General features: G+C 27.9%; 2 protein-coding genes and 1 pseudogene across 2 annotated transcripts; 1 reads left to right on the top strand and 2 right to left on the bottom strand.

Moving 5' to 3' along the window:
* Positions 1-6,438: 6,438 nt before the first annotated feature.
* LOC105853058 (pectinesterase/pectinesterase inhibitor-like) lies at positions 6,439-7,990 on the bottom strand (annotated as a pseudogene).
* A 2,720-nt stretch (positions 7,991-10,710) lies between these two features.
* Positions 10,711-11,070, top strand: LOC101494144 (uncharacterized). The gene has a single exon (XM_004514765.1). It carries the CDS (start codon positions 10,711-10,713, stop codon positions 11,068-11,070), a length of 360 nt encoding a protein of 119 aa, XP_004514822.1.
* A 12,776-nt stretch (positions 11,071-23,846) lies between these two features.
* LOC101492963 (transcription factor TCP20-like) lies at positions 23,847-25,499 on the bottom strand. The gene is made up of 2 exons (XM_004514761.4): positions 24,269-25,499; positions 23,847-24,039 (listed from the first exon to the last, which is right to left on the bottom strand). The coding sequence occupies exon 1, from the start codon at positions 25,366-25,368 to the stop codon at positions 24,463-24,465; it is 906 nt and encodes a 301-aa protein (XP_004514818.1). The 5' UTR covers positions 25,369-25,499; the 3' UTR covers positions 23,847-24,039; positions 24,269-24,462.
* Positions 25,500-26,435: the final 936 nt, after the last annotated feature.

The raw sequence follows: 26,435 nt of genomic DNA, 5'->3' as shown, positions 1-26,435 counted from the left end.
GGTACGGTATTTTCATTATTTGATTTTCATATGTAAACTATGTATATATTTGATTCTAACTTATTTATGTTCAATTTTTATATCGCACAGTACTTTGACAATTCCAGTCCAGCATACTCTGAAAGAGATCTAATTGAAATAAAGGAAGACTGGTGTCAGTATGTGATTGAAATGAAAATTATTTGATTTTTTGGGAAATGGCATGCTGCAAGGAATAGTTATATGAATATATGGTAGTTTTGTTCTGTGTAGTTCTGATAGTTATATGTATATGAATAGGGCACATTTGAAAAGTTGTGAATATGTAGTTATATGAATATGTATATAGTTATGTGTTGTTGTCAATATGTGAATATGTATATGAATATGTTATGAACTGATTGTGTAAATATGTAAAGTTATAAAGTTAAATTATAAAGTTATATAGTTTTGTTGTTGTGTACTAATTGTGAAATGATTGTGTGAACTGATTCTGGATGAAAATGATTTTGGAAAAAAAATTAAAAGACAGCGCTTTCTAAAAAAATGCCAAAAAACCCAAAAAGTGCTTTTTAAAAATTCCATTTACAGCGTTTTTTAATAAAACTAAAATAAGAATGCACCTTTTACAGCGCTTTTTTGAAAAAGCGCTGTAATAGGTGCATAATAATGCATCTATTGAATGCACCTTTTACAGCGCTTTTTCAAAAAAGCGTTGTAATAGGTGCATAATAATGCATCTATTGTTTGCACCTTTTACAACGCTTTTTCAAAAAAGCGTTGTAATAGCTGCATAATAATGCATCTACTGAATGCACATTTTACGGCGCTTTTTCAAAAAAGCACTGTAATAGGTGCATAATAATGCATCTATGGTTTGCACCTTTTACAAAGCTTTTTCAAAAAAGCGTTGTAATAGGTACATAATAATGCATCTACTGAATGCACCATTTATAGCGTTTTTTCCAAAAAGCGATGTAAAAGGTGCATAATAATGCATCTATTGAATGCACCTTTTACAACGTTTTTTTCAAAAAGCGCTGTAAAACGAGTATAACAAACGCGCAATATATCTACCTATTTTATAGCGCTTTTTTATTTTAAAAAGCGATGTTGTGTCCTTTTACAGCGCTTATTTTTTAAAAAGCACGCTGTAAATGGCTTAAACAAGCGTTGTAAAATAAGTTTTTTCGTGTAGTGATTGTTTAAAATTCGTTGAATCCTTTTAAATGTTATAAATCCATAAAAGAATTTAAATCCTATCAATTCTTATAATAAGACTGCTTTGAGATTGAAATTACAAATTTTGGTCATCTTTAAAATTTATTATACATTTTTATGCAAAAGTTATTTTATTAAATTCTAATTTAATACACTCCTTAACGTTGATGTAGAATAATTTATGATTGATTATATATTAATTAGAAGAGCGTTGCTATATATGTAAATATTTGTGAATAATACATCTCGCAATAGACCCTAATGCATAGGTGTCATCTTGCCAACTATACAACTAATCAATCTTCGCGTCAAGGGTGTTCATTAAATGGGATATACTGAGCCACATCTTCAATCAACTCATTCCTTTTTTACTCTAACAGTAAATTTAACATAGATTCATTAAATAGGTTTAGTTAATTCAACCTGAGTTCATTAAATAGATTTCAGTGTGCTACATGTTCATTAATTTTTTATGGTTTAATTTAAAAATAAAATAAAAACCATATTAGATTTCATAACTTTAATTTATACATTAATATTTTATTATAACTTAAAATATTAATTTAAATATTTCAATTAATATTATTATACATTATTTTAATTTAAAATTAAAATAAAATTGAACTTAAATTTTTATAACAATAATAAAAATTAAATGTTAAATATATGACATAAATAATTAAAAATGATAAAGTAAATAATAAAATTATTATTATTAATAAATTAAAAAGAAGTTAACGGTCATAAATTAATAAAAAATGATAAATTTATTATTATTAATAAATTAATAAAAAAATAACCGTTATAAATTTATTATTATTAAAATATGAAAGTATCGTCCGTTATGACAATTTAACACAACTCCAACTATGAATTCGCTAAAAACTAAATTTTACGTGACTACAGCTGATGACGAACGCATTTGGTTACCGTTGGAGATGTTTGTAATAAGAGTATGAAACAACCATATTATAAATATGATTCCTAAATTCAAATCCAAATTATTCCGTCAACGTCAACTACACGTTGAGAGTTTTATTTATGGTATGATTCTTCTTTATTCACTCTTCTTAATTGCATATCAATGTTATTTTTTAAATAAAATCAAAATATCAAAAAGCAACATTGTAACAATATGTTTTTTTATGGCATAAAAGAATAATATGCTTGAAAACTCAATAGTAATGATTATATAATAAAGGGGAAAAGATAATAGATGTCAATCATAAGTTATTTTCAAATCTTATCGAACAAAATGTTTTTTTTTTTGAATGAACTATTTCTAATAGTTGATACGACACATGATGTAAAAGAGACTAGAAGTGGATCTTCGTCAATTGTTATTTATTTTCTTTATTTGAACTAATAACTAGGAAGACCAAATGTACAATTAAATTAAAATAAAATTATTACAATTTTAAGGTGAAATTAAAATGAACATATTAAATATAGATATTTTTTTAGAGAAGAGGAAAGATGCTAGTGTAAAACAGTTTTATCTCATCACATAAATGTAATTGTCATCATAAAATAACTATAAAATCAACGGTTTTTATTTGTTGTCAATTTAAAATCATTTACACTGATAGTGTATGATCATTAATCATTTTCTTTAGAGAAAAAGAAAAATGTATTGTGAGTATAAACTAGTTTTATATTGACAAACAACAAGAATCTTGATCTTTTTATCTCATCAGATGATTATAATTGTCATTATAAAATAATAAAATAATCAATAGCTTGTCTTTATTGTTCGTATAAAATTATTTACACTAATAGAGTATAATCGTTAATCCATTTTTTTTATATTTTTATTTAGTAATTATTTATAAATTTATAAATATGAATTAATGAAAAGGATTTATAAATTCAAAGATGTTAGCAAATTATATTTGATTATTGTGATGAATAATGACTAGTGAACGTGATTATATTGAATTTTGTCATTGCTAATACAAAAATTTTGTTCTCAAAAGAAGAAAATGAAATTGAATCAAATTCAAATGAGGAACTAAGTTCAGGTGATATGTTAATAACTAATTTTGATATATAGCCAATGTATAATGTATCACAATATTAACAAATCAAAATTATTTATATATATAATTTTAAAAATAATTATGATTAAAATTAAATAAATTTTATATTATAACGATTATGATTAATTGATGATATAAAAAATAATTGTATTAATAGTGTATGGGAATTAAACTATTTGTTAATAAATATTATTATAATTAATAATATATTTTAATATATATGTAAAGACCTTAAAATATTGTTATAGATTTTAAAATAAATGTTATAATAATTATCTAAATAGACTATTTTACCTAAAAATATATTAATCTCCGTATGATAGTAAACGAGCTATTAGATAAAACATAAGAAATAAATATTTTACGTGAAAACATATCATTATCTATTTATCTTTTTTATATATAAATTAAAGTCTATGATATGCAATTATATCATTAAAGAAGAAGACATTTCAACTAAGTTGAAATCCCTTCTCCTCACAATCATATGCAATACCTTATAGCAACATATTAAAAAATTTAGTAAAGAAGGAGAAATTTAAAGGGACTAGACCAAAATTCAAAACAAAAACTATAAGTAACTACCTCTAATTAAAAGTCTAACTTAGAAACTCAATAGGATAAAACCTGATGAAGAAAAAAAATTACAGTTTGAACAAGACAAAAATAATTAATGAAGTCTGAAGCTTGGAAACCTACATTATTTTTGAAAAAGTCATCTTGAATATAATTAGGAATTGAATTCCACAAAACAAAGTCGTTTACCCCAAAAGTTGCAATGACAAGACGATCAACGCAAGTATTCATGATCCCTAAAGATAGGAGACACTCTAAAACGAAAACCTCTAATTAGATATAAACAAGACTATTGATTTTTAAGCTTTCAAGTAACAAATTTGGAATTTGACAAGACTTGAATCACCAACATTGACTCACACACTCAAGCCAAAAATCAAGTCATCGTTTAGAATAAACAACTTCCACAACTAGCATTACAGTAGTCATCTTTTCACATAGAGAGTTGGACATAGCTATGGGTTGGGCAAAAACACCCAAGGAATCACCAGAGCAATCTCTAAAAATATATGCACTATAGGATAAACTAGGTGAACCTCTTGAGGATCCATCAATGTTACACTTAATCTAGTGCACATGAGGAGCTACCCAATTGATATGAGAGATATTGGGAGACTTTCACTACAAAAAAATTGATCTATCGTGACACACAAAATGTTTCACTAAAAATTAAAAACTGTAGGTAAAACTCAACAATACTTTGAGTGACACCCAAATTTAGTGTCAACTTTAAGGGGGCGTCCTGCTACACTTTGAGGACTGTCACTACATGATCTGATGATTGTCACTACATGTTTTTTATTTCTATCTACAATTATGACTGTCACTAAAAACTAGATAAATATAAATAAAGAATTGGTTTATTCCTACAGTATTGTCTGTCACTAAAACCAAGAAAAATATAAATAAAGAATTAATCTATTCCTACGACATTGTCTGTCACTAAAACTTATTATTATTTATTAAATTAAATTTATTTTATTTTCCTACTAATTGTAATTCTAAATTATTAATACCATTAAATTAAATTTAAAATTTTAATTTATTTTTATTAATTAATTCCATTGAAACATACAATAAAATATAATTTAATTTACCCCAATTACATGACTATGTGCCAACACTAGAGCAATCAACAAAGCACTAAATTTCAAGACGCCCTTACATGAGATGCAATCATGATAACACTTATGAAATTTCTACTTACCCAACAATAACACAACACATGTATCAAATAGTAATAGAAGTTGAAGAACCCCAATAGAATAAAAACTACCTCTATCATGGTAACTTACACACAATAAAATCAAAAGAATGTTCTAAGCAAAAAAAAATTCATACAGAAATGGATTATCACTTAATTACCAACAAAAATGTTGCAACAATAAATTCACATAAAAAATATGAAGAAGATTTCCTTGAGCCCAGGTAATGGACTAATCTTGCTAAGTATGTCTCTTGGCAGCTTAATTCCACCCTCATACAATCCATGAAATTCATCAAATCTATCAAACTCATTTGGTGTGAAATTCAAATCAAAGAATACAGATTCTAATGCTGGAACCACATTTTGAGATGCAACTTTCAATCCATAAGTAAGAAAGTCTGATGATTTTAAGTGACCAAAAACTTCATCTCTTAGAAGATACACAAAATTACTCCACATGCGATGCCATTGAAATACTAATATATTTATTTAACAAATTATTCGATGCAACTAATTTAATAGCGTAGGGAACCACAAGCGATGATTTTAAGTAAGAAAGTCTGATGAGTAAGAAAGTCTGATGATTTTAAGTGACCAAAAACTTCATCTCTTAGAAGATACACAAAATTACTCCACAAGCGATGCCATTGAAATACTAATATATTTATTTAACAAATTATTCGATGCAACTAATTTAATAGCGTAGACTGTGGCATGCATGCTACTTGTGTAATTCTAGAGTGATGCATACAAGAATCGGGTTTGTAAAGCAGTTCTAAATAAATTAATTAGTCGTTATATTACACATAATCCTTACAAATTATTATGTCAAAATGAGATGAGAATGGTCAACAATAATTCATATCCAATAAAAGCTCAACATGCACCTTAACATTTGAGCCAACAAAACAGGAAATAAAAATGACAAAGTACTAAAATTCATTAAATGATTGATGGTGTACTAGAATCTAATTCTATGACAAGATATAACTAGCATTGACTTCTTCCATGCCTAGATCGATCTTTTGCGCCTACACCATTATCTACCAAGTTACTAACCAATATTTTTAGGCCTTCTAATGGTGAGATCATTATTCTCTACACAAATTATTATTTATTTAAATCTGGAATATGAATGATAAATAAATCAACCTCGTAAAATAATAGGAGAAGAGGGAGATGCACCAACAGATATAATAGAGTTTTTTACACTGTCATCCAATCACAATCATGCACTCAGATAAAAATTCTAACAAAAAAAAAACAATATCACTAAATTTGAGAATAAAATATACTTACAAACATCTTCAGTCCAACTGAGGTTATTTTGAAAAAGAGAGTTGGGTCAACACCTCTACTTTTGCCTTGACTTTGTAGCTTTCTTTTCCCAGTACCTTCTTTTGTGTGTTTTGTGCATTATGGGGTTCTTTAGCTTCCTCTGAATTCTTTTCTTCACATGTAATAACTTCCAAATCTTCTGTATTGGATACATTGTCATTCCCATTTTCCTCTGGAACTGCTAAGACTTCTTCAAGTGTGGTTTCAGATGAATTGATTTGCGGTGCTTGTGCATCCTCAAGACTATGGTTTGCTGGTTCTACATATTACTCATCAATTTTTGTGATGGGTTTTTCGAGAAGAGCTGCAAGAATGAAAACAATTACAAACATGAGAAAAAGTTCGAGTAAAATGAATATAAACATGGTAGAAATGAGATCTTGGAATTATTTCCATTATGTTAACCCAGATTTCCCGACTAATTACTAACGGAAACTGAGGTAAAAAAGAGAGAAACAAATGTTTTTATTCTGATGGTTCCCGACTAATTATTTTTTATTCTTCCTCCAGCTGTTACTAAACATTGTTGGTTTTCTAACAATTAGTTTACAGTTTTGGAATACTCCGAATGCGTCTCCGAAGATGAAATCGACCGTTCCTGAGACGCTGCAATCACGGTAGAGTTGACGTTGGGATTGTGTGTAGAGAGTGTCTTGGAAACCATCCATTTGACAGTTGTAGAATACTGCTTGATCTGCTGTTACTCGTAGTGCTACTGCTTGATGTTTCTATGCTCCTGCTGTGTTCTCAAATCCAACATCCTTTGCCATGAAGTTTGCACCATTTACACCTGCAACCATTGCATTGCATTGCATATATTCAATAAGAAACAGGACAAAAAAATATATGCATTAATTCAATAGTACTTAATTACCAAAAGTTGCAGTGTTGTAAGTTTGGACACCATCAACATAGTTAAGGCTAGCAGTGAATCTAGTCTTTGTAGGACCATCACCAATGATAGTAACATGAGTGATTTCCTTAAGCACATTAACATTCTCATTATAAATACCAGCCTTAACATAAATCACAAAAGGTTGTGCAATATAAAAAGGAACTGTCAAAAGAGCTTCACTTAATGTCTTAAATTGTCCACTACCATCTTGAGCCACAACATCATTTGGCTTAAAATTTCCTTCCATCAAAAGATGTCTTTGCCCTTCACTAACCCAAGAAGGAAAACCATCATTAGACAAAAGCCTCCTATTAAGATTTACATTAACATTATTGTCACCAACATCCTTAAGTAAGCTAGAAACAGCATTAATAATGTCCAAAGAATTACTACTTAATTCCAAAGAAGTGTTCAAAGCTTTAGCCATAATTTCACCAGCTTTAGTTGTTGTATTCTCAAAACCATCCAAACATGTTTGTTGATGAGAAAGTGTACCAGTTAACCAAACTTAAGATCATAAGCATATTTACTCAACTTATTGAAATCATATTTATCCATTGTGTCAATAGATCTATGAATACCATCAACAGCATAATCCAAAACCTCATTACAAATATCCATTGCTTGTTTTGTCATGTTGTCTTTTGCAAGTTCATCATAAAGTGTTGAGTTATGTATTTGTTTTATTAACTCCTCTGCTGTTGCATTAAAAGCAGCTTTTATAAGCTCTTTCATATCAGTTGCTAATTCTAAGCAATTTTTTGCTTGGCAACAATGTTTGTAGCTCAAAGAGATGACAAAAAATAATTGTTTCAGATGCATCATTGTCAAGGCAGAAGAATTGGCGGTGCCACTAGCCGACGCAATATCATATCTAGCGCTAGCTTCTAGTCAAGGCAATAGTGGTAAAATAAACTATTAGACTCATAATCTTACACTTAAAAATTAATAGTTATCAATTAGCACTCATACTATTAATCAAATGTTGGGAGTGAGGGTAGAAGGCTAGTCAAGGGTAATAGGAGAATAAACCCAAAATAGCTGCAATTCAAACAACCACCGCACCTTAGTACCATGAGCTAGTCATACGATATGCCAGTGAAAGAGGAATGAAATGGTTTTGGGGCTAAGTTGATACATGACCACAATAAAATAAATTATGCAAGAAAAACGTGTTGCAGTTTTTTTGTGGCCGAAATTTGCAAGCTTGCACTTGCTTAATTGTTTTCAAATTTTACCAAGTGTTCTTAATGACATTGGTAGATTATGGTGGAAGACAAAAAATCAGCCCTATAAACCGGTGTTGTAGCCTCTGGCGAAAACATGGTGGCTAATATAGGTGTTCTGACCTATGGCGGCTGGCACAAAATTCACCATGGTGCCACATAGGCGGAAATGGAACAAACCGATGTACTGTGCTTCAAAGGTAATTGCGCATTAGTTCAACTTACTATGCTAAAGAACTTTTCTATGTCAACCCAGCGACTAGCAAGGCTACATAAAAGTATAGACTATACAACACTCAAAGTAGAGTACCTCTGCAACCACATCTTCATTCTCAATAGGATTCATTGAGCATGTTGAATAAACCATTCTTCCACCAACTTTGAGTAAAGATAAACCTGAAGCAGTTGATATTGCTGCAATATAAGTCTAAAAAATCTAATCCAAAAAACTTTATGTCTCAAATTCATTTTATTCATTTAACACAATAAAAAGAAGTAGATTTTTGACCGCCTATAATCTGTCTTCAAAAATCAGAGCTAGGCTACAAGCGAAAGTCAATTCATATAACATAATACGAAGATCTTCATTAGTGTAAAATAATGTTTTTCATCTTCAGAAGACACAAAACAAACATGACACATAGAGAAGCTACTACTCTACTCCTTGAGGCTCAACATAATACAAGTGTGTTCTCTTTCAAATATTTAGGAGAGATGGATAGAACAATTTATAGAGCAATATTAATCTGGAAGAACAAAAGGTTTCATTCAATGGCAATAACAAATTTCAAAACAAAGGCTTAAAACTGAAATCATGCAAAGCTAAGACTGAAATCAATATAAATGAATGTTCATTGCTCATGAAGATTGTCATACTATTTAGCATGTTTTGTGCTTTTTCAATTACCAATATCAAGATGTAGAAAATTGCTACTAGAGGCTGCAACTTACTTATTCAACATGAATTGAAGACTAGTTCTGCAACTTACTGAATATAGTTGTCTATCACAATATACCAGGGAGCCACCCAATATATGCCTTGAAGATTCTGACACTTTGAAACGACAGTGTCATAGATTTGAGAAGAAGAGTTATAGGTGAAGTCAACGGTGGAGCCTGATAATCCGGTGAAGAGGTCTTGAAGGAAATGGATTTCAAGGAAATTGTGATGAAAGAATGATATTCATTTACTTGAGATTGAGATGGAAGAACGATTTGAAACTTAATTTTTACGATTTTGTGAGACGACAAATGAAATTGAAGAAAATCGGATGAACAGAATCGAATCGAAAGGAGAAGAAGAACGATTTGAGAGAAGATGAGCGATTTTACGATTTGAGAGAAGATGAGCTATTTTACGATTTGAGAAAAGAAGACCTAAATTGAATCGCAGAAAATCGAATTGCTACAAGAGAGAAGAAAGGAAAAACTGAATCTGCTTGATTGTTATGAGAGAATCCCGATTAAACAAAATTTTTGAAGAGGAACATGAATCAAAGAGGAAGATGAATCGAAGAGGAAAGTCAAAGGAAATCCAATAATTACCAGAGAAGCATAGCGATTTCTGAGAGGGAAAATGGAAAAACAATTTCACCCTAACTAGAATGTGGAAAAATTTCTGAGAAAGAAGTAAGGGAAATCAAGAAATGGGTTTAACCAAACATGAGAGAAACGAGAAGAAAGGAAAAACCATTTTCTACTGTAGAAGGTTTTTATTCATTTAATTTTTTTACAAAAAAGAGTATAATATTTTTAGAATCAGTGACACCTTAACTGTAGCTAAAGATAGCTTTACTGACAGATAAAAAGAATCACAAAAACTGAGTGTCACGACATATTATTTTTTTTGTAGTGTTTGGAGCATGAAAAATAGCTCCCAGTGCTTAAATTATAGTAAACTCTCAAATATTAGAATAAGTAGTCCATTTGGAAGTGGCAAAGTAGGTATGACACCATATGAGGCTCTTTATAGAAGAAAGTGTAGGTCCCCTTTGTGTTGGTGTGAAGTTGGTGAGAAGTCTTTGTTAGGATCTGATTTAGTGCAAGATACCACTAGTAGAATTCAAATAATCAGGAAAAAGATGCATACAGGGCAAAGTAGGCAAAAGAGTTATGCTGTCAGGAGAAAAAAATCATTGGAATTTCAAGAAGAGGCACATGTATTCTTGAGAGTCACTCCTAAGACGGGTGGGAAGGTCAATGAAAGTCAAAAAATTGAACCCTCATTTCATGGGTCCTTTCCAAATCCTAAAAAGAGTTGGGTCCATTGCTTACCAATTGGCTCTTCCGCCACAATTATCTAATCTTCATGACGTATTTCATGTTTCTCAATTGCGAATATATGTGTCGGATAATTCACACGTGATAGCTCCTAAGTCAGTTCAATTGAAAGATAATTTAATCTTTAAGCCTAGACCTACTCGAATTATTGACAGGAGTACCAAGACTCTAAGGAATAAGGTGATCCCTTTAGTAAAGGTGATATGGGAAGGGTTATCCTTAGAAGAAGCTACCTCGGAACTTGAGGAAGAAGTCTTACGTCAATATCCAAATCTTGTGAATATAAGTGATTTGTTGCATAATTCATGACCTTAGTATGAACAATTCAATGTTTAATCAACACACCAAACCAATCCGTTAAGATAAGGAACGAAATGCACAATATATGTGGAAATGCAATCGTATTTATTGATATATATATATATATATATATATATATATATATATATATATAAATTGATACTTAGAAAGAAAAAAATAAGAAAGGGTATTCCGAATTAAAAAAATAAAAATAGAATATAGAAGTACTTCGTAGTTGCAGACCGGCGATAACGATTAATAGCAGATAATAGAGAGTGAATATTTTTATCAAAGAAGGCTTCAAGGTGAGTAATCACATTCTTTAAACTTTCATGGTACATTTATTTTGAGAATTTGAGATAAAAAAAGAGTTAGATATTTTGAATGTTATTTTCTTATAAAATTATATTTGTTGAAAATCTAACTTTATTAAAATTGAGATTTAAACTCCATATAGTTTACGCTTCATATAGATGAGTTTTAAACTCCACAAAGATAAGAAGTTTTAAACTTCACAACGAGATGAGGCTTAAACTCCACATGGATGAGTCTTGTATCTCACATATAGATGAGTTTTAAACTTTGAGGTTTAAACTCCACACAAATGGGTCTTGCATTCTATATATAGACGAGTTTTAAACTCCACAGTGAGATGAGGTTCAAACTCCACAAGGATGGGTCTTGTACCACACACTGGATGAGCTGGTGCTCCACATGATGAGTTAATACTTACTTTGCGGAAGTAGTATATCTCCATATAACGATGAGACATCATTGAATTGATTGATTTATTTTCTGTAGAATAAATGTGTGTATTGGATTATTATATATGTGAATTATCGTTAATTTAATGAATGAGTTTTTATTAATTATTGGAAGTAATAGGTTATTATAGAAAAATCTGAGTTATATCATGTATATTTCTAAAGAACAATTTTGAAAGAAGGCGGGTGTCATGATCGATTTTTTCAGTTACCGCTCCGATTGAGAATAATACTTGTTTTAAAATTGTGTGCATTATTCACTGTGATTTAGTATCTCATTAAAGTATTGTTTTCAGAGGCTGAGACCATCGCGGACGTCGAGAGTTGAGAAGCCCTACCTCCCTTAAGAAGAGTAATTTCCTTCGATTAGGTTAGTAGATCAAGAATAAGTAGACATATGTCTACATCGTACTTTTATTTCAAGATTATATACTAATTGCCCAATTTTGAATATTTTGATTATTAACGATTTTCAGTTGTAATGATTTATTTTAAAGATTTGATAAAATTATTTCTTTCGGACAACTTATTATTTATTAAAGTACCTTATTCTCGTAAATATTATGAATTTTTTTTGTTATTACCGCAATTGTTATACCCACGTAACTAGGCGTTACACATATTACATATAGATATTTTTCTTAAAGAAGGGAAATGTGTATTGTTAGTGTAAATCAGTTTTATCTCATCACACAATTGTAATTGTCATAATAAAATAATTATATAACCAACTGCTTTTATTTGTTGTCAATATAAAATGATTTACAACAATAGTTTATAATCATTAATCATTTCCCTTGGAGAAAAAGGAAGATATATTGAGAGTATAAATTAGTTTTATACTAACAAACAACAAAAATCATTGATTTTTTTAATCTCATAGCACGATTGTAATTATCATCATAAAATAACTAAATAATAAATAATTTGTATTTGTTGTTCGTATAAAATTACTTATATCGACAGTGTATATATAATTATTGATCTATTTTCTTTATATTTTTATTTGGTAATTATTTATAAATTTATAAGTATGAATTAATGAAAATGATTTATAAATTCAAAGATGTTATAAAGCAAATATATTTGATTATTGTGATGAATAATGACCAGTGAACGTGATTATATTGAATTTCGTCATTACTGATACAAAAAATTTGTTGTCATAAGAAGAAAATAAAATTGAATCAAATTCTAACGAAGAATTAAGGTTCAACTAATATGTTAATAACTAATTTTAATACATTGTCAAAGTAAAATGTTTCACAATATGAATTTGTTTCAGCGAAGATTTGAAGCTTCATCCTCTTACGTGGCCGGTCATCCTCTCGAATTCCAATCCTCAATATTTGAATCATATTTTTCTCCTTTTTGTCTTAATGATTAATAATCTGTTTTCTTATATGAATACACTCAAAAGCACAGATTAGTCATTAATCACAATCATAATCTTTTAAATAATTTTGTTATCATTAAAACCATTTGAGAGAGATTTTGTCTCAACAATATCATCTATATTTGTTTATAAAATCAATCATATGCAAATCAATATAATATATTAAAACAAACCCTTAAAATATTATATTGACATATCACATCGTATATGTCATGCCATGTAACACTAATTTTACGACATCATTTTAATAATATGACGTGAGACCTCTAGAATTCATTCATTTTTCATTCAACTAAATTTTTGTCTATATCTCTATATCTAAAAAATAACAATAAAAAATATAACTCCCTTTACAAACTTGATTTAATTGTTAATTAATTTTTTAATTCATTGCATATAGATACATCACAATAATTTAATTACACTTTATTAATTAAAATGTAGTAATCATAAATTACCAAAAAATATATAAAAACATAATAATCATATGAAAAATCAATAATCAAATTTATACACAAACAATTCAATGAAATTTAAATTAAAATAAATAAAAAGTATTAAAACACGGACATTTAAATTAACAAACATTTGCACACAAAATAAAAAATTTAACAAAGAATATTTAAAAAAAATACAAATGTTAAATTATATATTAAATATTTTCAAAGTAATATACAAATTATATTCATTTTTCTTTTATTAGTGCTCTGATACATATTATATTTCTTTTATTAGAATGAAAATCACACATTTTATTTTAATCTTTTTAATTGTGTATACAAATACTAACTCATCCTTTTTAATCATTTTTTTTTTTGAGCAAAAATCACTCATTTTATTATAAACTTTTCAATTGTTTCCATTTTATTTATTCTTTTGTTATACAACCACTGTTTTTATAAACTAAGAAACTTAGAAATATTGAAATTTTCTTTTCGATCAGATTAATACACTTATACACCACAAATACCACTTTCAAACTTTTTAAAAACTTTATATTGAAATTTATTTTTACAAATTTCGTGCAGCGCAAGTTGCTGGTTATATTCTAGTATATTATTAAAGAAGAAGATATTTCAACTAATTATATTCTAGTATATTATTAAAATTTCTTCTCCTCACAATCATGCGCAATACCTCATAGAAACATATTAAATAATTTAGTAAAGAAGGACAAACTTAAAGGGACTGGGCCAAAATTCAAAAAATTAAAAATACAAGCAACTACCTCTCATTAAAAGTCTTATAAATAAATCCAATGGGATAAAATCTGGTGAAGAAAAATAATGACAGTTTGAACAAGACAAAAATAATTAATGAAGTCTGAAGTTTAGAAACCCACATCTATTTCTGAAAAGGTCTTCTTGAATACGATTAGGAATTGAATTCCACAAAACAAAGTCGTCTACCTCAAAAGTTGCAATGACAAGATGATCAACACAAGTATTCATGATCTCTAAAGATATAAGACACTCTAAAATGAAAACCTCTAATTAGATATAAACAAGACTATTGATTTTTAAGCTTTCAAAGTAACAAATTTGGAATTTGACAAGACTTGAACCACCAACATCCACTCACACACTCAAGCCAAAAATTAAGTCATCCTTTAGAATGAACAACCTCCACAACTAGCATTGCAATAGTTAGCTTTTCGCATAAAAAATTGGACATACATATATGGGTTGGGCAAAAACACCCAAGGAATCGCCAGAGCAATGTCTGAAAATATACTTACTATAGGATAAACTAGGTGAACCTCTTGAGGACCCATTAGTGTTACACTTAATCTAGTGCATAAGAGGAACTACCCAATTGATATGAGAAATATTGGGAGCCTTTGGAGCATGAAAAACAGCTCCCACTACCTTAATTATAGTAAACTCTCAGATACTAGAATAATTACTCTATTTGGAAACGGTAATTGAGAGTAGAACGTTTGTTTTGATTCTATGCATAAGGAAATGCAAGTCCATCTTGACATTATCAAAGTGAAACTTGTTCATGCAAAATAAAATATATCAAATGATATTAGTAATGGTGGAAATCTAAGCGACTTTCACGTGAATACTCTAATTGTTCTACATAATGTCTAGTAGACTGGCTGCAATTGAAAAATTTAAAGGAGCATCCATCAAAGCTGAGAGTCAATACCATATATGAGCTGAAGGGGGCTTTCAACAAACAAATGATTAGCATCCTCAAAATCCTGATTACAAAGGCTTCAACAAGACACCATTATAAACCCTTTCTTCCTAATTAAGGTTATCATGGAGGACATCATGAATGAGTTTTCAAAGGATTAAAGACTTAGTAAGGAAATCACTGGAGATCAGTAAGCTAGGCCTATCTAGCTGTCTGGCTTGTAGAGGTTGGTGACACTGAAAGACTCTAAATTAACTAATCATTGGAAAATTTCAGACGAACTTTCTTGAAAATCGATTATGACTTAAATTATGCACTAAACTTAGATTATTAAGATATTAAACATTTCACTTAAATTATTTTGTAACATATTATGGATGAGACATTTAGAATTTTTATATATTTACCACATTATTTCTTTTTATTATACAAATCAAATCATATTTACTTTATTAGTAATATAAAAAGTATAGTGATACAAATTTCCAAAAGATACATAAATAAAAAAAACGAATTGTGGATATTAAACATGATTTTATGCATTATCATATAATGCAAAAAAATATTTTATCATCAAAAAAGAAAATTAAATTGCATCAAATATGAGAACATTAACATTTAATTGAATTGATATTATCTTACGCATATTTTTTTGTTTCAAGACAGGAGATTAACAATACCTATTTAAAATACAAGTTGTGTCAAGAATAAAACAAACAATCAAACACACAACAACAAATTAAGAAGATTAGCAAAACACAAATTTCCACCAAACACCAATAAATTAAATTCCGTCATAAAAAACAACAAAAATAAATAAATAAAATTAACCCGTGGTTGAGACAGGTACACACTAATAAATTAGGTATGCTTGTGTTTGCCAACAAGAACAACAACACACAATTCAACCCACATGCCTAATAAAAATTCCTTAGTATAAAGAGTTAAAAAAGATATGGGCATTGGAGACCTTATGAAGTCAATTGGAAAAGAGAATCTTGCAAGGTTATAATACAAGGAAATACTAATTTGTTTCACTTGAAACATGGAAAGGAATGTGAACAAGAAAAAGTGAAATGAAATTTCATTTTGGATATCTTGTGAGATTCTAGGTCAACTCATTAGAGGGAAACACCTTTAATCCAATTTTTAGTGAGATTTATTGCTTGGCTTTATAAGGCCAGAGTTCTTTAGAGATAGATTTGATTTATCAAACTATCGTTTAGTTTGATGTTTGGTCTTTTTCTTTTTCCTCTATTATTTTCTTTTTCTTTGTTTTCCTATATTTTGTTTGGTTGGGTTTGTTTATACTCTAACTTTGTTCTTTTCCTTTTTATTAATATATTTATTTATTAGTGTGGTATAAATAATTGTTAGGCATTTGAAAGGTCAATCAAGTTATAATTTTTTTCTCCTCTATAATGATGCTTTTACATGCACTTAATTTATTAAAAAAAAGCACATATGAGTAAAAGATGGCACGCCCAATTAAAGAAAAGCTATCTAAGCTTACATATCAAGTTCGGCAAAACATTTTCTTTGCTGGCATGCAAGCAATAATATTTGTGATTTCCTTTTTTCTTTTCACACAATGAATCTTCTCCATCAAGGGATCACTTGGTGTATCCTTTAAAATGAAAGTAAAATATTTGTGGAAAAAAATTTAAATGCATATAAAATTGTATAAAATTTCTCATTTTATATTTTCATATTGACTTAAATGTTCTTTTTATTATGTTTCAAATATCATGAATATGTAATTTTGATTTTAAGTTTTAATTGTGCGAATCGACTCTCTATTAATAACTCAATTAATCGTCCAAAAGTTAATTTTTGACAATATATTAGTCGACGTGAGTGCAAGTTGCATCATATTTCAATAGAGTAATGATATTTGAACACATTTTTAAACACAAATACAAATGACCTTCTATACAATCTCTCTTTTCATTTAATTTCCTTTTTTTTTTTACTTTCTCTCTTTTTATCTCTCTTTTTTCACTTTTTTTTTTATCATCCTCTACAAAAATAAATCTCATATTCATCTTCTCTTTCTTCCATAATTCCTCTTTCTTCCTTTTATTTACTGATTTTAATTAAATTTTTTATGAAGTAACTTGAGCAACATTATCTCCTCACTTGCAATGTAACTTTTCATTTCATTCTTTCCCACAATATAGAGTTTCAAAATTTATCTTTCGTAAACCTAGTTAATAACTTAAAACAAGATATAAATCTGGTTAATGACTTGAAATAATATAGTTAATTCCTTTCACAACTTGGTTAATAGATTTGAATAGAAAGTTTTGTCATTCTAATCAAACAATATAATCTGGTTAATGGTTTTAAGAAACATGGTTAATATTGTGAACAAGTTGGTTAATAAATTTGAACTGAAAATTTAGGCATTTTAATTAAACAAAATATAAATTTGGTTAATGACTTAAAACAATATGGTTAATTCATTGCAAAACTTGGTTAATGAATTTGAACAGAAAGTTTGATAATTCTAATCAAACAATATAAATCTGAATAATGACTTAAATAAAAAAGTGAAAAAAGAGAGATAAAAAGAGGGAAAGTAAAAAAATAAAAAATAAAAAAAAATTAAATAAAGAGAGAGATTGTGTGGAAAATAAAAAGGGAGGAAATTAAATGAAAAGAGAGATTATATGGGGTCACTTGCATTTGTATTTGTATTTGTGTTTAAAAATTGTTCAAATATCATTACTCATTTCAATATGATGTGATCAACGAAAGAGATCACACACATATCAATAGTTATACAAATGAAAGAAGGTGTTATTTAAATTAACAGTTGAGATATTTAAAAACTCCATTCATGCAATTAGAAGATAGAGACCAAATTTACATAATTGTGATATTTAGGAGAGTATAGAACTTTAAAAGTTTTCATTTTCATTCCTTTACATCTTTTCCACCAATCTACATAAAATAGAGTAAATTGTGTCAATAGCTTAAGTAATAGCTTTATAGTTTCTTTAAAACTACTCCAAAAATATCCCTAATAAATATCTATTAAATTGGAGTTCATCTTAATCCAAAATGTGAATTTATAAAATCATAAGTGAAATTTTTAGTACATAAGTAAGTGGCTTCTAGCTGGCTCAGCTGGAATACCATTTGATTTGTTTTGACAACTAGCTACTTTTGAATTAGGACAGTCAAGCATAAAGTCACTGAACATAGAAATATTTTGGAAGACTAATTAATTAAATTGAATGATGATAGGCAATCATGCTTTTTTCTTGTTTTCAAAAAGAAAATGTACATGATGTGTTATTATTCAACAAAAGACTATATATAAGATATCGTGATTTATTGTAGTAAACTTATCACACAATAGTTAATCTCAATTATTAATTTTATTTAGAACGCACAAGTGAATTCATAGATGAAATGTAAATTAGAAGCAGATAGAGATTGGAGTGAGAAGACAAAGTCATGGAAGCCACTCATAGCCATGATCGAGTTGATAAAAAGTCAATTGCTAAACAACAAAACTCTTTAATTATGTCTATTTTAAATAGCAAAAAACAAGCCATAGTGTTTGTTGAATAAATATTACTCCATTTATCTCTATATTTAATTATTTAAACTTTAGGCACACAGATTAAAAATAATTAATTTTAATATACTTAGACTGATTTACCCTTATGTCACTTTTCATCAATTGCTTGTTTCATCTTTTATTTATTGTTGTTTATAAATATTTAACTTGTTGTTTTTATTTTTGTAATGCATATTTATTATGAGCTACATAGTTTTTTAATTTATAACTGTATTTCTTTTTACTTTAAATATAAATATAATTTAATAAAAAAACTAAATTTATTAATTTTTATTGATTCACTTTATCTTATATTTAAGAGAAGACTAAAGAGATTGTTTTTTATTTTACATTTGTACTTGTGCCAATTAAAGGACACATCTATTTTCAAAGTAATATATTTAATAAATAAATTGAGTTTTATAAGGGTATATATCCGTGAAAAAGATTGTTTAATTGTAGCTTGATTAAAAAGGACCTAAATTTTGGGACAAAATTAAGATTCTAGGACCAAAGATATTTCGTGTATTGGGAAAGAAGTTATAATTGGATGCCTCACTTGCTGATTTAGAAAAGTCTATGATACAAAATAAATAATATTTGTCTTTAATTATAAGCAGCAGTTATTGATAAAAAAAATAAAAAACAATTGTTTCTGAATATATAAGTCTTTTTTCAAATAATCATAATTAATACAACTAATTTATCTTAAAATATGAAAAGTAATTATTGAATACATAAATACAAAAATGACATTTTAGTTATTTCTTAATACAAAATAAGTACATTAATTATAATATCAACTTTTCTTAATAAAAGTGAAAACTTATGATAGGGATTTATATTTAGAGAATGATGCAGTATGTTGCAAGAAAGAGAGGCAAAACTACTTATTACTAGATATGATCTTGAATTAGAAGGCAGGTAAACATTGTAATCAACTTTTTTATGCAACTGGCTCTATTATGACAATTGACAGAGAAGTTTTTTTTTTAAAATATCTTGACAAATAATTGACAAAGAAGTTCAGATGTAAAGATATAACTTATTTGATACCATATAGTTAATAGTTAATGGTGAAATCAACAAATTTCTTAACAGATTAACGAGTTTTAATTAATTAGGATCGAATTGTTCAAGAGAACGAATTCGAATTAACAAATCTAAATATCATAGTCTATCTTTTACATTTTTATAAGTCCCTACAACCAATTTATTTATTGCTACAATAAGAAAAATTGGATCCTATATATGTATTATTTTGTCCCTTACAATTAAAACTATAAACATATTTAATCTAGTATATTAATTAATATTTGGTTGGAACTATAATTTAGGATGATATCTAAATGCATCCACACAGTCACCTGCACATATTTCAAATTTTGATTGTTTGATAAAGATGGGATGACTCATATTTTTAGTATTTTAAACTGATGTTTTGAACTTAAAACATTAAATCCTAGCATGCAAAAACAAAGAAAAATAAATAAAAAAGGATGAAGAATATGAAACAATAAAATATTTAAAATTACATATTTGTTATGAAATGAATGTTAGTGCCCAGGCATCGTTGACTCAATAAATCTAGAAATCTAAAGTAAATTTTAAAATGGAGTTCTTTGAAAATTAATAATAATATAACTAGAGGCTTTTAAACTAAACTATTTTTACAATATCAAACAATTTTTTCGACAGATATAATATTAAATATATTTCCATAATTGAGTATTTTTTTAATAAATTTATTAATATCAAACTTAGAGAGTGTAATTTATACTATAAAAACTTAAAAATTAATAATAATAATTAAATAAAAAGTTTAAACTTAAAATCTAAAAATATTTGAGGTGCTAAGCAGTTGCCTCGCCCGTCTCCCCCTATTAGTTAGCTCATGAGCTTTACATCAAAGTTACAAAGCTTTGTTGTCTTAGATTGCCAATGAATTGTGCCAAAATTTATGAATATCCTAAGCTAATGAAAATATTCAATTTACTTTAAAATGACTCACTTGAATCCAATTTCTTATATCATAATATTTAGGCAGCTCAGTAGGTAAGACAGAAGAGGCCTTATTTGTGAAGACCGTAAGAGATTTAACCATTTAATAACAATTGGACTTATTGATTCCTTTCCACTTTAATAACCATTTAGAGTCTATTTATTTATTTATTTATTTATTTTTTAAAACAGAATTTCAGTTTTTTTTACTTTGTATTTTGGTAGCTAGAATGACATTTTATTTTGGGTTAAACACCTTCCTAGTCTCAACAAAATTCCAACATTTCAATTATAATTTCTATAGAAAAAATATAATTTTTAGTCTCTATAAAAATTATCAATAAAATATATTAGTCCTTGTTTGATAAGAAACATATTTAATTGTTCTTTGACTTTAAAATTTTTGAATAATTTTTTGTAAATATATTTTGAACATTATAAAAAATTTCCTCCACAATAATTTATAATTTTTAAATATAAAAAACTGAAGATAAAAGTAATGAAAATATAGACTTAGAAATTAAATTTTGAACTATTTTTTGTGGATAAAATTTTTATAATATTTTTAATATGCCTACAAAAATTCATTCAAAAAATATATGTTGACTTATAATAGAGGCTAAGACTACATACATGATAATTTAAAAAAAAAAATTAAAACTTGTATTTTTATTTACAAAAACTAAATTGAACAATTCAAATTTTAGAGTCTAAACATATTTAAACATTCTTTTTAATTGCGATAGTGAGAAGATGAAAGCTAATTAAAGAAAAATACACTTTTGAAAACATAAAAAACAAATGAATTGTTATATTTTAGAATTATCATAAATATTTAGTCTATATTTAAAATGCATTGTCAAAAAATTAATAATTATTTTATCAATGAAAATAGAAAATATGTGAAGTATATAAATCCTAATTACCTTCAATCTCTCTGTATCTTTTTTTCACTATATTTTTTATAAAAGAATATATCTTATCTCAACTTCTGAAGTAAAAATGCATTTGTCTATGGATACTTCACACCTATAAAATAATATATAAAAAAAGTACATTTTTCCAAACTAATCTATTTATTCAACAAATGAACACCAATTTGCACAAAAGCAACACACCGCTGTAATCTACTACAAGCAGCACCGTTTGAAGATTCAGAACACAAAATCCACCTTTTAGTGTCAGTTATTCAGTCCATTTTTTTAAGACCCTCCAACACATATCGTAGATATTAAAAAAAATTGTAATGTTAAATTTGTCAATAAAAGCATGTTATTTATATATATTTATCTCTACAATTATTAATATTATAAGAGACAGAGAGAGAAAGTTCTATTTTCTAATGGTAAATTAATTTATAAAGAAATTAATTTACATTTAATTTTGTGAAAAGTGTTATATTAAAGGGTAAAGAAAAAATGAAAAAGGATCTTGTAATTAGAAGCAGAGAAAGTACTTCTTTTAATATTAAGAGCTCAAACATCCACTTGCATTCAAATCCAAAAAAATAAAAAGTTAGCTCACAAAAACTACCATGCACTGGTTATAAAAAACTATACACATATTTTGTCAGCTTGTCAGTGTTTTCTGGAGCCGCAATATTCTTAAACAAACTTGCTTGTTTTAAAATTTTCACCTTCCCCAACATAACAATCTATTATATATATTTCCAATCAGATCAGCATTCAACAACCACATCATGTTATCAATTTAATATTAATAACATATAGTTTAGGCAGCAAAGGTTTCAACTTTAACAGGGTTAGCACATGACAGATTAATCTTAATTCTTCCTTACTCTTTAATCAATAAGTAGAGTAGTTAAACGATAATTAGTTGGTTGGGCACAATTGGTTGCTGAAATTTAATTAAGGTTGAAACGATTGTGAGTATCAGAGTTTGAACCCTGAGTGACATAACATTTGATCAGACTTTATTTATCTCTCTGTCGAACCTAGATTGTCGGCCAGGGCCCTTTCCCATTTGAGGGTTAAGAAAAAAAAAAGAGGTTAAAAGTTTGAAACAATATTTTGATGCTCATTAAAGTTAAAAAGTGCATGAGGTGAAAAACACAACCATTTGTCAATACTTTAACCAAGAGGGTCAATGCTTGGATAAAGAATGCAGAAAAGACTGTTAGCAATAGTGAATAAAGACTCTTGAATGCAAAGCAGATTGGAGCTTAATTAGCATCATTGGTGATGTTAATGTCTAATGTTCACCCCCTATATCCAATTTATTGCAACTCCTATGTAACTAAATAGATTATAGATGTAATACTAACACTTCATAATGAGTCTAGTGTTTGACACTAACACGACACTGACAAAGGTGATTGCATTTACATACAACGACTTTCGTTTTCTTAAACCATTACTGATGTCTACATGTCAGAGTCGATGTCGTGACCGATGTCTCTTTCTATGTAATACTTCATAGCTCTTTACTTAAAGACTAGCGCAAGTAATTTAAGTGATGGTGAAAGAAGGTCTAAAGAGTTAAAAGAATAGTATTTGGTTATGTCAATAACTATTCATGTGAATTCTCCATCTAAGTTATCTTAAGCAAAGTTCAAATGCAAAATTTTAGAGCTGTAACTAAAGAAAGGAAGAGTCATAATGGACCTGGGTTTTATGACAGTAAATAAATGATATAGTTACTGCAATCAGCAAACCGGAGCCATTAGATAAGATTGGATGAGTGATACTTAAGTGATTTGACTCAACTGGTCAATGAACTTCGGTAAAGTTCGAATCGATTGGAAGTTCCTGACTTCAAATCCTGACTAGAACAATTCTTATGTGCTGAGAGGGTGTTTCAAACTGACAAGTTCATAGAAGTATTTTGCAAGTGTCTTTCCACACACAAATTAAAATTTCTGAGATGATAAAGTACTAACAACACCATATAATAAGAATTTTCACAAATATGATTATGAAAAAGTACTATATCATCATTTTTCACAAACAAACTGATCACCACTCCATCATCCTGATCTATAGAAAGAAGAACAAAAAATAATCAACACACCTCTGAATTAAAACAATATAGTTTTAAGGGCCAAACCAAAGCAACAAAGCTATATGGCCATGCAATTCCACCTGCAACAAGTTATTAACATCATAATCAAAAAACACAATAATTATTACTACTGTAAAATGAAATATAAGCAAAAACAATAACTAAAATGTTGATGTATCTGTTTATGATCAAGACTAGATACATCAACTTTTCAATTACCGTTTTTGCTTAGATTTCATTCAGTTGGAGTACCAATTAAAAACTTTAAATAAATAAATAAATAAAAAAGTAAAAAAAAATGAAAATCACCTGTATCTGTAGACTTGAGTCCTGTGGAGAAGGAACAATAAGGAAGGCAAAACAAACCCAAATCCTTTTTTTTCTATTGAATTTCTCCAAAATATACAACAACAAAAAACCCATTTTTTTTCTTATAAACCTCATCCTTTGCACACAATCTATTTTTTTTCCACCCAAATTCACAACAACAAAAAAAACCTCTCTCACTGCCCTGAACCTTGAGAATCATCCTTACTAGAATTCTGATTCTGATTCTGCTGCTGTTGATGATGAACCCTAGTTTGACCAATCTGCTGATAAATCTGACTCAAAGCTTGTTGATTCAAAACCCCAATATGCTGTCCATCTTGTGACAACCCTAATTCCAATCCAGGAATCTGCTGATGATTTCCACCCAAAATTGATGTAAAACTCATTCCACCAACCATATTTCCATTATTATTATTATTATTACTATTAATATTTTGATGATCAAATCCAGAAAACCCAATTTTTGAAAGATAATTTGAACCATGATCATTAGTAGTAGTAGAATGAGCAGATGATGATTGAAATCCAAATCCACTAACATGATGATGTGGGGTCCACATATTTGTTCTTCCTAAGTTTCCACCAACCATAGTACCCCAACTATTTGAACTGGTTATTCTGTTTCCAACTAATTCATCAATTTTTTGATGTAATTGCAAACCAGAAGACAAAGAACAAGAAGAACTACCTTGTTGTTGTGTTGTAACAGAAGAAGAAGATAAAGCTGAAGCTGGTATTGTTCCTGTTCCTGTGGCTGCTATGATGGATGGTTCAGATTGTTGAAGAAGCCATTGGATTGTTTCACCATCTGATTTGTGACCTAATTCTCTTGTTAGTTGGAAGATTCTAGCTGCACATAAAGCTGGCATCCTTATTCTTCTTCCTCTTCCTTCAACTTTTGTGTGTCTGTCTTTGTTTGATGTTCTTTTTGGTGCTAGTTGTTGTTGTTTTTTTGTTGTTTCATCTTTTGTTGTTGTTTCAGATAATACTATTTGGAAGTCTTTTGAATCAGAGGGTTTGTTCTCTCCCATGTTGTTGTTTGGTTCTTGTGATTGTTGTTTTGAGCTCTTGGGATCCATGAAGAGGATACAAATGGAAAGGAAAAAAGATTTTAATTGATTTATTAAAAAATAAATGTGTGGGGGGAATGATGGGTCTTGTTTGATTGAAGGTGTGAACTGAAAAAGTCTTCAACTTTCTTTAGTTTTCACTGTTTCTGGCAAGGATTGAGGGACAAAGATTTAATAATGATAATAATATAATAATTTTTAAAAAATTAATATCCCAATTACTGTTCCAATAAATAGGCATTTTGTCTTTGAATTTGTTCCTGCTGTGTCATGTGAATTCATCACAATTGCAAATATATTTTTAGTTATCTCCTTTGATAATAGTTTTAAGAATTAAATTAAACGCTAAAAAAGATATACGAAGATTATGTAATATTTTTTATTGAAATATTTAAATAGATATATTTAAATATATTTTTATAATTCTAATACATTCAAGTTAAAATGTGTCATACATTCAAATATAAAGTGAATAGATACTGCATGAATACAACTCTAAATTAAAAATATTTGATTACACACGCAGTTACAAAAAACTAAAACAAAAATTATTTAGCGGTATCATTTAATTTTTTTTTTTTTTAACTTTTGTGCATGTGTCTAAATATATTTTATTGAAGAGTGTTCAAAACACTATATTTCTAACACTTATTTAATCATCATTTTTTTATTAGCTAAAATTGATATAGATCTCAATACTTTATATGAAATTTATTTTTAAATTAAAAAATCCATATGAATTTCATCAAATAAAGAATATAGGAGAAAAAAATGAATAGTAAAATGAATATTAAAAATAAAATATATTGTATTTTAGATATTTCTCTTTTTTATTCAAATTTGTATTTCAATAAATATTTCTCTTTTAAAATGGTAGTTTACTCCAAAAGATTTCATTCTATTTTTTTTATTTTAACAAATTCTTTTATGATTACAAAATTAACTTTACGGTATTTAAACAACATACAATTATTTTTATACATCAACACGAAATTAAATCAATTTTTTTATTAATAATAAAAAAATATTTTTTTATATTTAAATACTCATTTAGTTTTATAATCATACAACACTTG

Source organism: Cicer arietinum, chromosome 3 (genome assembly GCF_000331145.2).
Source record: "Cicer arietinum cultivar CDC Frontier isolate Library 1 chromosome 3, Cicar.CDCFrontier_v2.0, whole genome shotgun sequence".
NCBI classification, from domain to species: domain Eukaryota; kingdom Viridiplantae; phylum Streptophyta; class Magnoliopsida; order Fabales; family Fabaceae; genus Cicer; species Cicer arietinum.
The sequence above is the reverse complement of the archived record's forward strand: the minus strand, read 5'-3'. Positions and strand labels throughout refer to the sequence as shown.